Source organism: Haliaeetus albicilla, chromosome 7 (genome assembly GCF_947461875.1).
Source record: "Haliaeetus albicilla chromosome 7, bHalAlb1.1, whole genome shotgun sequence".
NCBI lineage: Eukaryota > Metazoa > Chordata > Aves > Accipitriformes > Accipitridae > Haliaeetus > Haliaeetus albicilla.
The window spans coordinates 30,418,900-30,434,935 of NC_091489.1; the positions used below are offsets into that span (position 1 = coordinate 30,418,900).

The following is a 16,036-nucleotide window of genomic DNA, read 5'->3' on the forward strand; positions in this document are numbered from 1 at the left end:
AGTCGGTTTAATTCATTATTAGTTTTTACTCTCCTCAGGGAAAGATTAGAATTGAAGTGATAGAGAGAAAAAAATCCTTTTCCCTCGTTGTCAAGGAAAATCAGTCTAAGATTTTTTTTTAAATTAGTTGAATAAATACAGCACATATACAACATTCCAAACACCTAAATACCAAATACACCAAGCAACATTCAAAAATCTATTAAAATGCCTCTCAAGAAAGGATGAGGTTTGACACTTTCTAGTTTGTCTGTATTTGGTTTTGCCAAAAGGTAAACAAAGTAAATTTACATGTTCAAACTTTCTATAGAAAGTACAACTACCTGGCAGTTTCCATAGGCCTTAAAGAAATCAAGCTCTCTTTAAACTTAACAAAGCCTGGCCTTGCCGTCTTCTGGTACCAGCAAGAAGTGCAACTGCAGGACAACTGGGATTAGCAGAGACAGTTTTTGGAAGCCTGCCTTCCCCCTGACATCAGCTCCTTGTGCTGGCGAATGCACATGGTCAAAACACTGCAGGAGATGGCCAAGATCACCTATGCACGGCTAATGAAGAGAACAGGATAATCATTAAGGCAGCGGCTGTCTGTCTGGAAAGAAACCCCCATTTTGATGGAAAATTTAAAAAAACCCCAACAATAGAAACATCAACTGCATCTGCCAAATCCAATGCTACTTGTGTGAGTTAGTAAGCTACAAACAAAAGGAAACTAGATTTTAGGAAAAAACATCTCAGAAATATATTTTCTAGCTTACCCTGTGACTACCGTAAATTTAGGGGTTTGTTAGAAGAGTAGAAAGTTTGTTTTCCAATGAAAAATCCCTGAAGACTGCAAACCAGCTGGGCCTCACTTGTCCTCAATCTCAGTCTCAGCAGACACGATAAGGTTATCTCCAAGCAAACGCCGTCCCGGGTGGAGCACAAAAACCAGGCAACTCTTATCCACGTGCTGATTTTAAAGGACATTAAACGCTAATACCTCAAGAAAACCCTTAGACCTCCCGAAGCTGCCACCCTTGCCCGTGACACCTCAAGCAGGCGCTACGGCTCGGCCCTTGCTTTTGGAGGACGATGCCAGAGGAGCGACAGCTGTTTGTTTTGAGAAGCTGAGGAAAGCGACACCGACTGATGAATTTTTTTTTTTAAAAGCACTTGTGCAACTCGTAACAACCCCTGATCTTTGGGCCAAAACCGAGGCGAAGGCGGCGGCCGGGGTTAACTTCCCAGCGTTGCCCGCCCCGTCGGGAGCCCAACCGACACCCGGGGAACGGAAAACGGTCAGTCGGGGTTTAACTCGCCGCGCTGAAGGGACGAGGGGGCGCCATCTCCCCCCCAGCACAGCCAGCGGCGGCACCACCGCTGTTCTGCCGGGAAAAAAAAAGGGGGGGGAACTAAAAACAAAAAAAACAGCCGAGAAACACCCCCCCCGGCGCACAACCCCCCCGCTCTCCACAGGGATAAGGCACCACCGCCCCAGCCCGGCCATGGCGCCGCCTGCTGCTCCCCCTAGCGACAACGCCGCGCGCCCCGCCCCGCCCGCCGGCCCCGCCCCCAGTGACGTCTGGCACCGCCCCCGCGGCTCGCCGCTGCCGCCGCGACTTGAGGGCGCGCGCCGAGCTCCGCGGCTGCCCCGCGCCAGCGCAGCGTCCAGCGCACTGCACCGCTCCGCGCCCGGCCGCCCTTCCCCAGCCATGAGTGGAATTACCGCGGCAGCCGCCCTGTAGCCGGGATCGCTCCTTTCTGCGCCGCACAGGTAAGCGAGGGATGAGCGCTTTCTCCGCGGGAGTTGCGCGGGCCAGGGCGGGGGGAGAATGCGGAGCTAGAGAAGGAGGATGCGGCGGGAAGTTCGAGAGCGCATACGTACCTCCCCCCGCCCCCTTAGTCCCGGGGTGCGGGCGCGGCGCTGCGGCGGGTAGAGCCCCGCTGGCTGCGCGGCAGGGCGCACAGGAGCGCGGCGGCCACCCCCGCGGGCAGAGCGGCAGCCGCAGCCGGCCTTTGCCCACCCACCCGCCGTCGACTTGGGGCGCAAGCCGGCTGCTCCCCAGACTGGCAGTGTGGTACCAGCCTTGCACCGGCCCCGGGAGTAAGAGCGCAAAACCGCCTTCCGCGGGGGCGGAGGGAAACCCGGAGGGACCCGCATAGCAACGCCGGCGGGCCGGCTCCCCACGCCCCGCGTGTGCTGGGATCCCAGCCCCGCGTTTGGGCGGGGAGGGGGAAATCTTCCTGCCCGTACCCTGCCTGTCTCCCCAGGTTTGAAAACTCCCCCCCCCGGCCCCCTTGCTGCATATATTTAAAAAAAAAAAAAAAAAAAGCGAGAGGGTTTGTGCACCCTCCCCAGTGCTGCTGCTCCTCACGCACAAAGTCTGCGGACGAGGAGATGGGGAACAAAATGGTTGCACATACGTTAAGAAAGAATGCAACAGGCCCCAATTTTCTCAAAAACGCCCCACTTTCTTTGGGAAGAAGAGCTGGCCGATAATCCTCCTAGCACTCGAAAGGTCCTTGCCTAGTTTTAATGAACTTTTCTCCTGTTTTCAGTTTATTAAGTAATTGTCTGCTCTCGTACAAGTGCAGCAAATGCATTTATAAATGGCTCGCAAATAACTATTTTGTCCACTTATTCCTTTGCACTCCTCATCTCTACATTATTCTCGCCCCGAAAACCGTTTCACGACTGCTAGATGTGCCAGAGTCTTTTGTTTTACCGATTTCCTCCAACACAATTAGGATCTGCAACTTAGTTGGTAAGGCGAAGCCCGGGTGTCCCTGCATTTCCCAGCACACCACCGCTCAACGCAGCAGTCCTGCTCCCCAGCATCTGCCACAGCTTACTGCATCTAGGCACGGGCTTTCCGATTTGGATTGGGGTTTTTTTTGGTTTGGGTTTTGGTTGGGTTTTTTGGGGGGGTGGGGGACGGTTCCTGCTTAGTTTTCAAGATCAGGCCCTTGGCAAATAAAAGCTCGGCTTTTGCACAGACAGTTGCCTTTCTGGCTCAGTCCTTCCCTTTGAGGTAGCCTAAATTTTAATCTCACTGACTGCAAAGGGGTTTGAGCGCAACCCTGGTGCATCCAGTCAAAGTTGCAAAGGAGTGTTGCAAGCACAAGGATGAGTGCATGTAATTAACTAATTCGTGGAGTGCTGTTAGCCATAGGTTACTAATTTGGAGTGAAGGCAGGTCTCTCCCCTTCTTCAAGGGATCAATGCTGGTCAGTTAACAAACTACAGTAGAGTGTTTTGGGCACCAGCTTCACACCATAATGCAGAATTACTTTACAATTAAATCGTATTCCTGCAAAAGAGCAGAGCAGCTGAATGCATTTTCTTATTGCCACTTAGAAAAAGAAGATTTACATTTTGCATTTCCATGTAAATCCTCTATGCAGAGAAAAAGTATAGAAAGAAGAGGCTGAAAATGTTCAGACTTTAAAAAAACAATTCATTATCCTGACCCCAGTTTCCTTGCCTAAAATATACCGCCCAAAAAGATAATAAGCATCAATTATGCTCGCCATCTATTGCCTGGGGATATGGTGTCTTAATGAACATTTCTCTGAATTAGAGTGAAAAATGCATTTGTCAATTCAAGTGTACAAAGAAAAGAATTATTTGCTATAAAACAGAAAGATCAGTATGTGTTTTTCCTTGTCAATATATATGCCACGCATTAGGTCATACTTAAGACATTTCAGTGCCCTTCCCTCCCCTCCTCAAAAAAAAGAAACCCCACCCTCAAGTTTCCTTTAATTTATTCCAAAACCATACAATACAGCCTTGTTTAAGATAGGTTTTAAAATATTTCATAAACAAAAGGTATACCTGGGTTTATAGAAAGCCAATTATCTTAAAATATACTGAGGCTATTCTAATCCTTCTATTCATATTGCTATCAAGGTTTTCTGTTTTTCCACCCACATTTAATCACTTCTAAAAGCTGTATTTTTTCCTGCCTTCTCTGTTCCTCCTATACACCAGGAACAGTGACAACCCTTAGCATATATGTAAAATGCTAATTTTCTTTTTTTTTTTTACATTCATGCCATTTTATTTTAACTGGAGAATGACCAGATAAATACCGTAGTTAATACAATTAAGCATGGGAAATAAGAATCTGTAAACTCTCTGAAAGTGATTTTTTTTTTTTTTTTTTTTTTTAAATTCCCTCCTTTGGAGGCTGCCTCTGTTTTTCTCAACAGGAGACTTTGTTGTAATTAAAGCAGAGAAAACTGGACAGCAGCAAAAAACATCTGACTTGTGGCTCTTAAAAGCACAGTTTTTGCAGTGTGTACCACCCCCCAGTGGGCAAAAAACTCTCTGGTAAACTCACGGCAAGCTTTCATCTCCAGAAATAAAGTGTATACATTTTACAGCAAGAACAAAATAAAGATGCGTTTCTTGGTTGGTTTTTTTTTCTTCTTCTTTCATTTTTCCTTTGCAACCAATAGCTAAAAGTCGAAGGATATTATGTAACGCAGTGGTGACTAATCAAAGCAATTGCTGGAGTTTGCAAACTTTGCATTGCAATTATTTGAAGTGGCTTCAGTTGGTAGATGGCCATCTTTGTCTCCTTCTAGCAGCAAGCATGGATGCTAATGGCTAGTTATTTCTGCAGTTTTTTCCTTAATCACTTCAAAGCACAGGAATGCACAGAAGAATTAGTATGTGATTGCTTACATTTATTTTTAATAAGTGACCAAATATCACTCGGGTCAGGCATCTTGAAAAGTGTTCATTAAATATATTGTATCATCACAAACTCTGTTCTTCCTTCCACAAGCTGCAAGAATTCAAGCAATCTTACAGCTGCACGGTTTTTGAAGTCTTAGTTTTTGAGGAGCAAATTTAGTAATCGGGAAGTGAGCAACCAACTGTTTTAAAAGGCAAAGAAACAAAACTACTGAAGCTTTATCCAGTGTTTAAGTCGTATTTTTACATGCCTTATGTTTTGTGCCAGGAACTTCCTATCAGGTATAATTCCACCTAAATTTGTCAAGAGGGGAAAAAAACCCAGATTTTACCTCGAAACAATGGCAGCATTTGTTCCCTATTCTTTTATTTTAAGCACAAGCAGGTTACCTCAGCAGCAGCTCTCAAAAGAAAACCTAGAAGCCATAATTGGCAAAACTCAAAGAGCGCTAAAACACCAAACAAAAAGCCATTGCAAAACACTCCCCCTCAAAGTGCTTTTTTAACGTGCAACCTTTGCAGAAGCAGAGTAGTCAAAACAAGAGAGTAAGTAGGAATAGCGTAATAGTCTGGATCTTTTCAACCTAGCATCTTCAAAACCAGGAAAGGTTTTAAAAGTAAACTTCAGAAGTGAACAACTCTTGGTTCATTTCCATCCTCTACAGCAAATGCTGGTTTGGTTCATCTTAGGCATGGAGACAAGCTTTTACTCAGAATCCAGGTCTAAAGTCAGATTCACTTGCATTTAAGGGAAGATCACATGAAAAATTGCAGGTTAAGACACTTGAGTTAGAACTAGCAAGACAAAAGTGATATTATATTGAACTACTACACGGGGGGGGGGGGGGGGGGGAGCAAATTTTCTACAAGTAAATAAAAACTTTTCCAACAGAAGAAAAACAACTCCAAATTTCACCAACATAGAGATACAACCTGACTCTCAGTTTAACATGCTCCTTTGCATTCTTTACCCCTTGGAAAGACAGCTAGAGGACCTTCTGCTTGCCTAGCACCAAACAAAAGACTGGGGCACCTTCCTGAAATATGATGATCGTGGAAATTGCTGCTCCTAGACAGGGTGCTTAGAAAGCATTTTGCTGTCACTGTCAACTAACCCTGAGTAATACACTTAAAGAAAACAAAGTATGGGCATTGCTTTAAGTGTAGATTAGCACTGTGGAACTTTTTTTTTTTTTTTTTTAAAGTTGGTGAAACTATTTAAGAGGCAGCATGACCTTTGTAAACTAAACTGGCAATATATGCAGTAGATAGACTTCAGAAGTCTTTTTAAAACATGAGAAGCATATTTTATGTTTCTGATACATTTCAGATTATAAACAAATACAGAGGTAATTCTGGAATGTAAGTACACCAATTAAGCAAAATTTTAGACATATCAAATACATATATTCTAATGTTAACTTTAAATGACACTCTTCTCATTTATAACCTAAAAATACTGAGCTGTTTCCCTTCCCCCTGTTACTTTTATGGTTAGAAAGAAGCTACTGAACTACCAGAGTTCCTGCCAGAGAACACAGAGGTAGATTAGAAATTCAAATAAGCACTGTGTGACCTCAAATGAAGCAGGTCTTGATTTTGTTCATGTTTTATCACAGCTTGGAAAGAAAAGATCTCTTTGGCACCATTTTTTGAAAAACTCAACTTTTCAAATATAACAAAACTATTTTTTTTTTTTAATTTTTTTTGGCCGTTGCCTGCCTACAGGACAGGGAGTACAGCTGGACTCCATACTTTATAGTAAATACAATTATGTTCTTCAGTACATTTTTCTTGTAGAGTGCAAATTACTTTGAACTTCTTAAAATAAGATGTCCCCCTGCTTAGCTGTACCACAGCGATAAGTACACACACAAGGCTTACATATTACCGCTATCTTTAGTAATACACTTGCTTACACAATGTCCCAGGAAAAGTAATTTAACCATGCAGTTCAGCAAAGTTCATGAAAACATTCAACTTGGAATAAAGATAAGCAAAGAAGCTGCTGTTCAGTTGTTCCAACATTACTTTTGTTACCAAAAAAAGTCATTTTTGCATTTAAATATTAATTTTAGCACACTTTCTAAAATCTGCTCTGTTCAAAAGTAATGGCTTCTTTCAAAACCATGTATCCATGAAGCCTCCCAATTTGATGTTGCAGAAACCTGGACACAGTGTCTGTACCAGTGGGGGTCACTTTTCTTTTCATCCTGGCGGATCAGCTATAATGACTTGATGTCAGGGAATATTTAGAGACAGCTCAAGAAGGGGAAAGTTGGAGCATGGCAGCAGGATTCCCTTCTTCTCTGTAGACAGATCACTGGAGCCTTTGATATGCAAAAACATTGTTTTCAGCTATGGCTTGAGATATAAAAGGGAAGTGCAAGGTATCAAACAATCAAAACCTGAAGAAAACTATTCTAAGTTTAGAAAAGGGAGTGGGGGGTATAGTCTTAATCCACATTTTTGAAACAGTGTCGTCTTCTCCAAAGAGACCAGCTTTTATTTTTGTCTCTCATTTTCATGTAATTTTGAGAGAAGGGATAAAAAAAATTCCAAGAACTTAATGACCTTTACTGCTTTCATTTTAATCCCACACATTACTGCTATTATAATAGCGGCAATAAATGAAGGGATGACTATCAAATGGAGCAAAGAGGAAACAGTTTATATGCTAGAAAGGTAAAATAAATGAATTCACTTTCTCGTGTGTGTATGTATATATGTAATGTATGCATACTAGAACCTCTGTTTTGCTTAGTAGGTGTTTTTTACAGCTCTAAAAGTTAAAAAAAAAAACCAAAACCATAAATTTTCTTCAGAAGTACTTAAAAGTTATTGTAGCCTTCAGAGACCTATTTAAGAAATTCATATTCCTACTTCACTATATACTTCCAGAAAATACCCTCTATCACAACTTTACGTTGGTTCCTAAAGGTACCATGTTTTCTACAGCTGTTAAGCAACTGTTTATTTCAAAGTTTCAGGAATAGAGCCTGGACTTCTTTCCCCAAACACTTCAGTAAAACAGACCAAGAAAACTGGACACTGCAAGAACATGGAGTCTTTTTGTTCCATTTTATAAGGATTGCATAATTTACCCAAATTACTTAGGTTACCAAAAAATATGCATTCCCTTATATTCTAAAATGTGACCAGGCAGGCTGAGTTTTGTCCTTAAATAAAGCATATGTTAAAATACTTATTTATGCCACAGTGAGAGTCTCTCATTTTAAGTTACTGTTTTCATTACACAGCTGCTGAAAACAAGGTGCAAAACCAAAGCTTAGATGAACATGAAAGCAGCAGAGAGAAAAGGCTTTACCATTCCCTCACTAGACAGTCACACCATCTCTAAAGTGGGGGGCTTTTTTTTTTTTTTTTTTTTTTAATGAAAAGAGCAGCATAATTTGTTTCTATGTCAATAATTTTGGATCAGTGTAAATTTCCTGTTGCTTTAGGAGTATTCCTGATCTACTTCTACCTCCTGAAGAGGCTACCATCCTTCTACTCAAATAGAAAAAGACAGAGTTTTAAAACAGACCGTTTCTGTTCAGGTCTAATATTTCATGAAGGACCAGAAGCTACTCTAGTTAAGCACACAGGAAGGCAGCTAAGCAAGCATTACTCAGCATGCCGTTTCTTCCGAGCGTTTCAGTTCTGAGGATTGTGCTCAGTTCTCTGGAGAACATGCAGTAATGAAAGGGAGAAGCAAGTAAACGTTAAGTATTTTTGTAATTTCAGATTTAACCATTTGTATTTCAGGCAGGTACTACCTACATGCTCTGGGGGAACACAGACTTGGTATCTGAGTGGATACTTTCTGCAATAGTGCAATAGTGATACAAAGTAGCCCAAGTTAAAAATACCATTCAAAAATAACCAAATAATTGGAGTTCAAGAAATACAAACAACCAAGACTGACCCTTCTTTTTTTTTTTAAATTAGAAAAATCAGATAAAATGCTAATCAACACCAATTCCACTGTGCAAAGTGACAAATATAATAGCTTAAAAGTTCAGACTGCAAATCAAGCACATTTCATGGACAAAACTCACATATGAATCTCTGTTGTCAAAGAGTTGATAACAGATGCCTAGCTAGTCCCCAATTCAGAATCAGCGTGTCGCAGATGTGAAATATTACTACAGTATTTTAGCAAAACCGTTTCCCCTTTCATGTAGTAACTACTGAATGGTAATTAACTCCCTTTACGTTTAAAACTAAGGAGAGGATCACCATCTACCTCAGTTTACCAAGAACACAAAGCAAGCAACCATTTTTGCTTCCTCCAAGGAAGCAGGACTGACATTTGTAATCAGGTGGAAAACATAATTTATGAATATTTTGTTACTGTCTGTCAATTCAGGATGAATTTATTTTCTACTGAAAGGAAGGAAAATATAGTTCCAGCAAAAATGCGGTAAACATGAGACTAAGAAAATGTTTTGCTGTTTAAAGAGCTCTGTATTTTGCTGAAATACCAATATATTGGGAAAACAAGATGTGCTAGTCATGTATACAATAAGCATAGCATGATATATATAGGAGATGGAACACAATTCTAGCATCCACCAGTTGTTATTAATTGCAAATATTTTGTTTGTTTTTACTTTTGCAGGAAATTAAGAGTTCAAGGAAAGCTTTAAAAGGGGAGTTTTCTGCGAAGGAAATCATATTTTTGTGGGGTTTTTTTGTTTTGTTTTTTTAATGAAGAAAACCATCTGAATTGCCTAACATTTCTACGGTAGAGTAACTTGCATCCTTGCAGCACAGGAGGAATTCTTTCCTGCATTACAAACTTGGAAGAAGTGTTAAAAAGTGAGAGTCAGAAAATGGTTCTCTCAAAGAGGCGTGGATGTATCAGGATGTAGCTACTGTACAAAGTTTATACTTGGATAATTGTGGACAGGAAAAAGCAGCCCCGTTCCTGACCTCCTGAAGAGGCTACCATCCTTCAAGCCTCAGCATAATGAATAGTTTCCATCACGCGGCGCTGAAGTTACCACCTCCAACTACTACACTGCACAGAAGAGTTTGTAAGAGTTACAAAGAAAGTAATTCCTGCTAAAGGCATTAAACCAAACAAAAGAGGCTCTTCATTCACAGACTTTACACGAGGACAAAAATAGAGGGAAACTGAAGCTTTTCTACACCCCATCCTGCTGTGCTTATGTACCATGATAAATCTTGGTTGGAATGCTCATTGAGTATCATGCCAGGGGCCAGGAAACACACACGACCAAGAAGGACCATCTGAGTAAACACCGCTGAGAAAAACACAGCTCCGTGGAGTAAACCATAAGAGTGACTCGCAAGAAAGACATTCTTTTACTGGATATCCTCAAGCACAAAATTTACTCATACCTTTAAATACGGTAGGATCAATATTAATTTATTTTCCTTTTCATGCCTCAGAGAATAAAGTTCAATTAATATATGAACCCACAAGAGAAAAGGTCATGACATTGCTTAATGCATAGGTCATCTTGCAGAAGTTCTCACAACCCTAATTACAATGGTAATTGAATTATGTTGTCTTAAAAGCTATAAAAATGCTAATTACCTGAGCTCAATGTACAAACACACTACCAATGCAAAGTGCAATTTCAGTCAAGAGTTAATTTATATTATCCTACACTGCACAGTTTGAACTAATAAGATGGGAAAATGTGGTTAAACCTGCCAAATAGTCTCTTATTAGTGTACTGCTTAGTAAGACGACTTTTGAGAATGACAAATATTTAAACATGAAATTAAGCATGTAATAGAATATTCCATCCAGTCAACTAGAAAACCATAGCTCTACCAGCTCCATCAGGTTGTTAGCTACCTACCAGTTGTAACATTCACCTTTCTAAACCTTACAGCTCAAAAACCCAGGAAAAGTAGGCTGCAGTATTTGTAAGATACGCAACATGATATTGAGCACTCAGAAAACATCGGAAAAAAGTCTTTAGCTGACCCTTGCTCTTTTGTCTGCATTTTATGCTCTGCCATTAGGACTTTTTTGAACCTCCAAAATAGCTACCACTAAACTTGTAGGTTTGGTAAGGGTTTTAAAGTTCACTTAAGGGCTCCTGGACTAGTTAGCTGACTTAGGAATTACTTATTATCTTTCAGATAGAGAGTGATTTACTTGAACTCTGGTGTGACTTCAGCTCTGTACTTACTTGGTATCTGCGAACAAAGATTGTCTCTACGCATGAAATGTGAAGGAATCCTTAGAAAGAACCTTCTTGCTTAAGCAAAACAATTCACAAATCAGACATACTTGATTATATTATTTTCAATTACTATGCAGAATAACCTATTAAGTTAATTAAATTAGTATAAGAAGTAGTAAAATACCGATGTAAGGAAAAGAAAGTAAAATGTTTCTATGAACTTGAATTTTAGTTTAATATGCGTGTTTCAGATGTCTTCTGTAATGCTGAAGTTGAATTTTCATTGCAGTTTTTTCACTGATGATCTGGATAATTTTGTTTGTTTGGTTTTTTTAGATTGTTGAAGATCACAACTGTATACAAATCTCATCATTCCTGACCATGATTAGTGTAACCTGGAGCATCTTCCTAGTTTGGACTAAAATAGGGCTGTTACTTGACATGGCACCTTATTCTGTTAGTGCCAAACCCTGCCCTGCAGTATGTCGCTGTGATGTGGGTTTCATATATTGTAATGATCGCCATTTGACATCTATTCCTACAGGAATCCCAGAGGATGCTACTACCCTCTTCCTTCAGAACAATCAAATAAATAATGCTGGGATTCCTTCAGAACTGAAGAACTTGCTTAGGGTGGAAAGAATATATTTATATCACAACAGCCTAGATGAATTCCCCACTAACCTCCCTAAGTACGTTAAGGAACTACATTTGCAGGAGAATAATATAAGGACCATTACTTATGATTCACTTTCACAAATTCCCTATCTGGAAGAGCTGCATTTGGATGATAATTCCGTTTCCGCTGTTAGCATTGAGGATGGAGCTTTCCGGGACAACATCTATCTCAGACTTCTTTTTCTCTCTCGAAATCACCTTAGCACCATTCCCTGGGGTTTGCCTAAAACGATAGAAGAGCTACGCTTGGATGATAATCGTATTTCCACGATTTCAGAACTGTCCCTTCAAGACCTTACAAATCTAAAACGCCTTGTTTTAGATGGAAATCTTCTAAATAATCATGGATTAGGAGACAAAGTCTTCATGAATCTAGTCAATCTTACAGAACTGTCATTGGTCCGCAATTCACTCACAGCTGCACCAGTAAACTTGCCGGGAACAAACCTAAGAAAGCTTTATCTTCAAGAAAACCACATCAACCGTGTGCCACCCAATGCTTTCTCTTACTTAAGGCAGCTGTATCGACTAGATATGTCCAATAACAATCTTAGCAATTTACCTCAGGGTGTCTTTGATGACCTGGACAACATAACTCAACTTTTTCTTCGTAACAACCCTTGGCACTGTGGGTGCAAAATGAAATGGGTACGCGACTGGTTACAGTCATTGCCTTTAAAAGTTAACGTACGTGGACTGATGTGTCAGGCACCAGAAAAAGTACGTGGAATGGCTATCAAAGACCTCAACGCAGAACTATTTGATTGTAAGGACGATGGCATGATAAGCACCATCCAAATCACTACTGCGGTACCAAACACGTTATACCCGGCCCAGGGACACTGGCCGGTTTCTGTGACCAAACAACCGGACATCAAGACTCCCAACCTAAATAAAAACTACAGAACCACAGCAAGCCCAGTACGCAAAATCATTACGATATTTGTGAAATCCGTAAGCACGGAGACTATTCACATCTCCTGGAAAGTTGCACTACCAATGACTGCTTTAAGACTGAGCTGGCTCAAGATGGGTCACAGTCCTGCCTTTGGATCTATAACTGAAACAATAGTTACAGGCGACAGAAATGACTATTTGCTCACAGCTCTTGAACCAGAATCACCATACCGTGTATGCATGGTTCCCATGGAAACCAGCAACATCTATCTCTCCGACGAAACGCCTGAATGCATTGAGACCGAGACAGCACCTCTTAAGATGTACAACCCTACCACAACCCTCAATCGGGAGCAGGAGAAGGAACCTTACAAAAACTCCAGCTTGCCTTTGGCTGCCATCATCGGCGGTGCAGTGGCGCTGGTGGCCATAGCGCTGCTGGCCCTGGTCTGCTGGTACGTCCACAGAAACGGGTCTCTGTTCTCCCGGAACTGCGCCTATAGCAAGGGACGCCGGAGAAAAGACGACTATGCTGAAGCGGGAACCAAGAAGGATAACTCCATCCTAGAAATCAGGGAGACTTCTTTCCAGATGATACCAATAACCAACGACCAAGTGTCCAAGGAGGAATTTGTAATACACACCATTTTCCCACCTAATGGCATGAATCTGTACAAGAACAGCCACAGTGAAAGCAGTAGTAACAGGAGCTACAGAGACAGTGGTATTCCAGATTCAGATCATTCGCACTCATGATACTGAAGGACACAAAAGACTGGTTTGGGTTTTGTTGGGTTTTTTGCTTTTGTTTTGTTTTTTAAAGAAAACGAGAAAAGACTGACTTAACAGTTGCTGTTCTACTGCAAAACACTGGATTAAAAGACTGACAAAGCAATGTACTATACATTTGCCATATAATTTATATTTAAGAACTTTTTATTAAAAGTTTCAAATTTCAGGCTACTGCTGCGATTAATGTAGTGGGGATACCTGACCACAATTCTATATTTTAGTATTTTTTAGTAATTTGTACTGTATTTTCCTTGCTAATATTGAAGTTACAGACCATTTAACTTTTGTGTTCTACTGAGTAAGATGACTTGTTGACTGTGAAAGTGAATTTTCTTGCCGTGTTGAGCAGTCAGAACATTCATCTGAGATCCTTGTAAGTGTAAGCACAGGCCATTTTTCACTTTGGTATCAATAAAACAATGTTGAACCTGGCAAATCAGGAAGATCAAGAAGTGGTTGCAAAAACTCACAGAACTTTCAATGTTGGGTCTATTAAATCTGTAAACCACAACAATACTCAATAAACAAAAATGTTTGTAGTAATGGGCAATATCAGCTGTCTGGATATATCCATTCAACAATTGTGAAATCCAATTTAAAAGAAAATAATCAAATCAATGACACGTGTGAGACTGAAGCTTTTGACGTGTGAAAAAAAAAATAATTGATCCCCAGAAAAAAAAGCATAACCAAATTCTTAACAAGGAATTTTAAAAAATGCACTAGGCTCTACAAACCAAGCGGGTAGGTACAGTTTAGGGTTAGATTTCTGGTTATTAAAGCCAGTGGTCTGCTTACTACAGAGAAAAACAGTCACAGGTATTTGGGAGGCAAGGGCAGGAGGACAGAGACAACACTTAGAAACTGCTTTGAACAGAAAAAAGGCTGAAAACGCAGTTTCATAAGAAAAAAAGAGCAGGACAAAAAAACCCAGACAATATAAGCAAGGTCTCAAAAAATTTAGTCACGAAGGTGAGCAGACCATTGGGGAATACAGCTATTGCAAAGTGTATACTCAAGCACTATACAGGTGTGTGTTCAGTATACTGCCATTACAGTCAGGAATACTGCCCATTACTGTCACAGTTTTCCAGAAATTCCGTGATAAATCTGTAAGGTAACATGTTTCTTTCTGCCTTCTTACTGAACTATGAGCTATTTCATGTTTAAACCCCAAGCCACTCTTTGTTGCCATAATCATTTGTTCCTTCAATTAAAAACCAAAGTGCTCTGTACGCCCTTTGGCTAGTCTTGCGTGTGCCTTGATCCAACGCTACATGTATCAAGCTTTTAAAAACTAAAAAAGGAAAAAAAAATAAAATACCCACTTTTTCATATGTAACTTAACTATGAAAAATACTGGTCTTATTGATGAATAAAGTTGAAAAATTAGTTGAAAATAATGCTGCACCACTGCAATGCACTGATAGGAAACCCACTCAGAAGCTATTTTTCAGGTCATGAGCTTCACCTTTTGCTTTGTTCAACTTGACAGTATTACGCTTGCAGGGTTTCTTTATTAATAATTACTTGGAAAACAAGTTTTCACAACTTTGAATTGTGTGAACAATGAAAGGGAGGGAAAGCATGGAGTTACAACCCTCTGAGATACAGGGTTTTTTCAATAGAAACAGCAAATAAAAAAGAAAAATACTTAATATTTTGGACAATATCTCAGACAAGAAGGAACGTGTACCAAATGCAATCCAGTGTTAAGAGAATTTTAGCTGTGCTTGGCCTGTCTGTTTCCCTGAGAGTGGTAAAGGATGGAAGATGACAAGAAAAAACAGTGGCAGACATCGAGACTGATGGTTTCAGCAGTCAGCCTGCAAACAGTTCTCCTGCCAGGGATCCATCTAACTGTGCAGACCCAAAACTTCCAGTAACACCAGTTTTCACCCTCATTTTCCAGATGTGCCCAGGGAAGTTCCTCTCCAAACCCCCTGTGCCATGGTACTGTCTCCTCAACCACACCTTCAAAAATGCCTCCTGCAGTTCCTGAGCAGTAGAGGAGTCCCAGCACAGCAGCACTGTGCTTCCCTACTAACTTTACAGAAGTCACGTCTCCTCCTGCACGTGGAGCATTGATCGGATCCACAGTGCCAAAAGTAACAGAAAGGTGCATGTAATGCTACACAACTATGTGCTCAGCTCAGTGTAATGCACTAAAGACTATTTTGCTCTATTTTCCCATCAGCTACAGATCTAGGCAACAGCGAGAAAACCACAACTAAGGACATGGAGCCTCATTATGTTCTTGTGCAAAAGTCTTCCTGAGCAGTAAGTGGGAAAGGAAAACAACACAGATGGAGGAAACAGACCTGTTTTTTCATCTAAGCTAGGATATAGGGACCTTTTATATCAGAGATACATTTAATGGCTGGGTCACTGGCAATAGATTACTACTTCGTTGCTATCAGCTCCCTGATAACAAAATTAAATAGGTTTTGCTGGATTTTCAAGCTATTTACATGAAAACCTCTCTCCTAGTTGACTCCAAATTTGTGTTGTGAAAATGGGAAAATAACACTCATTGAGTACTCTCCCATGCCTCCTCTGAGGCACCTCAACCAGAGGTAGCCTGGTAATGGTACATACCATCTACTGCCCATCTCGGGTGATGCCATACAAAATTCATATGGGCTATAAAAAAAGTTGCCATTTGACAAGGAGATAATTGGATGTGAATCTCAAGTATGAGGACTTTTCATGTGAAATTTATGTACTGTGAGTCAGTAGTATGCAAATCCAAAGCAACTTCAACAAGTTGACCCAGTTGTTCCTGGTTCACCCCACCAGAAAGAGTGAAAACCTG

The 16,036-nt window shown here is 40.8% G+C and overlaps 2 protein-coding genes across 6 annotated transcripts in view; one reads left to right on the plus strand and one right to left on the minus strand.

Annotated features, from left to right (window-relative positions):
- The window catches only part of MACROD2 (mono-ADP ribosylhydrolase 2), a 942,372-nt gene that overhangs the window by 823,009 nt on the left and 103,327 nt on the right, over nucleotides 1-16,036 (minus strand). The window lies entirely within an intron of this gene.
- On the plus strand, nucleotides 1,589-14,568 carry FLRT3 (fibronectin leucine rich transmembrane protein 3). 2 transcript variants are annotated; one of them, XM_069787541.1, is made up of 3 exons: nucleotides 1,589-1,753; nucleotides 9,309-10,065; nucleotides 11,191-14,568. In XM_069787541.1, the coding sequence occupies exon 3, from the start codon at nucleotides 11,236-11,238 to the stop codon at nucleotides 13,183-13,185; it is 1,950 nt and encodes a 649-aa protein (XP_069643642.1). In that variant the 5' UTR covers nucleotides 1,589-1,753; nucleotides 9,309-10,065; nucleotides 11,191-11,235; the 3' UTR covers nucleotides 13,186-14,568. The 2 variants fall into 2 exon arrangements, with proteins under 2 accessions (XP_069643642.1, XP_069643643.1); XM_069787542.1 differs by lacking the exon at nucleotides 1,589-1,753 and adding an exon at nucleotides 8,773-9,009.

Excerpts from the sequence above, each read along its gene's own strand:
- FLRT3 (XM_069787541.1), top strand. The coding sequence starts at position 11,236 with ATGATTAGTGTAACCTGGAGCATCTTCCTAGTTTGGACTAAAATAGGG.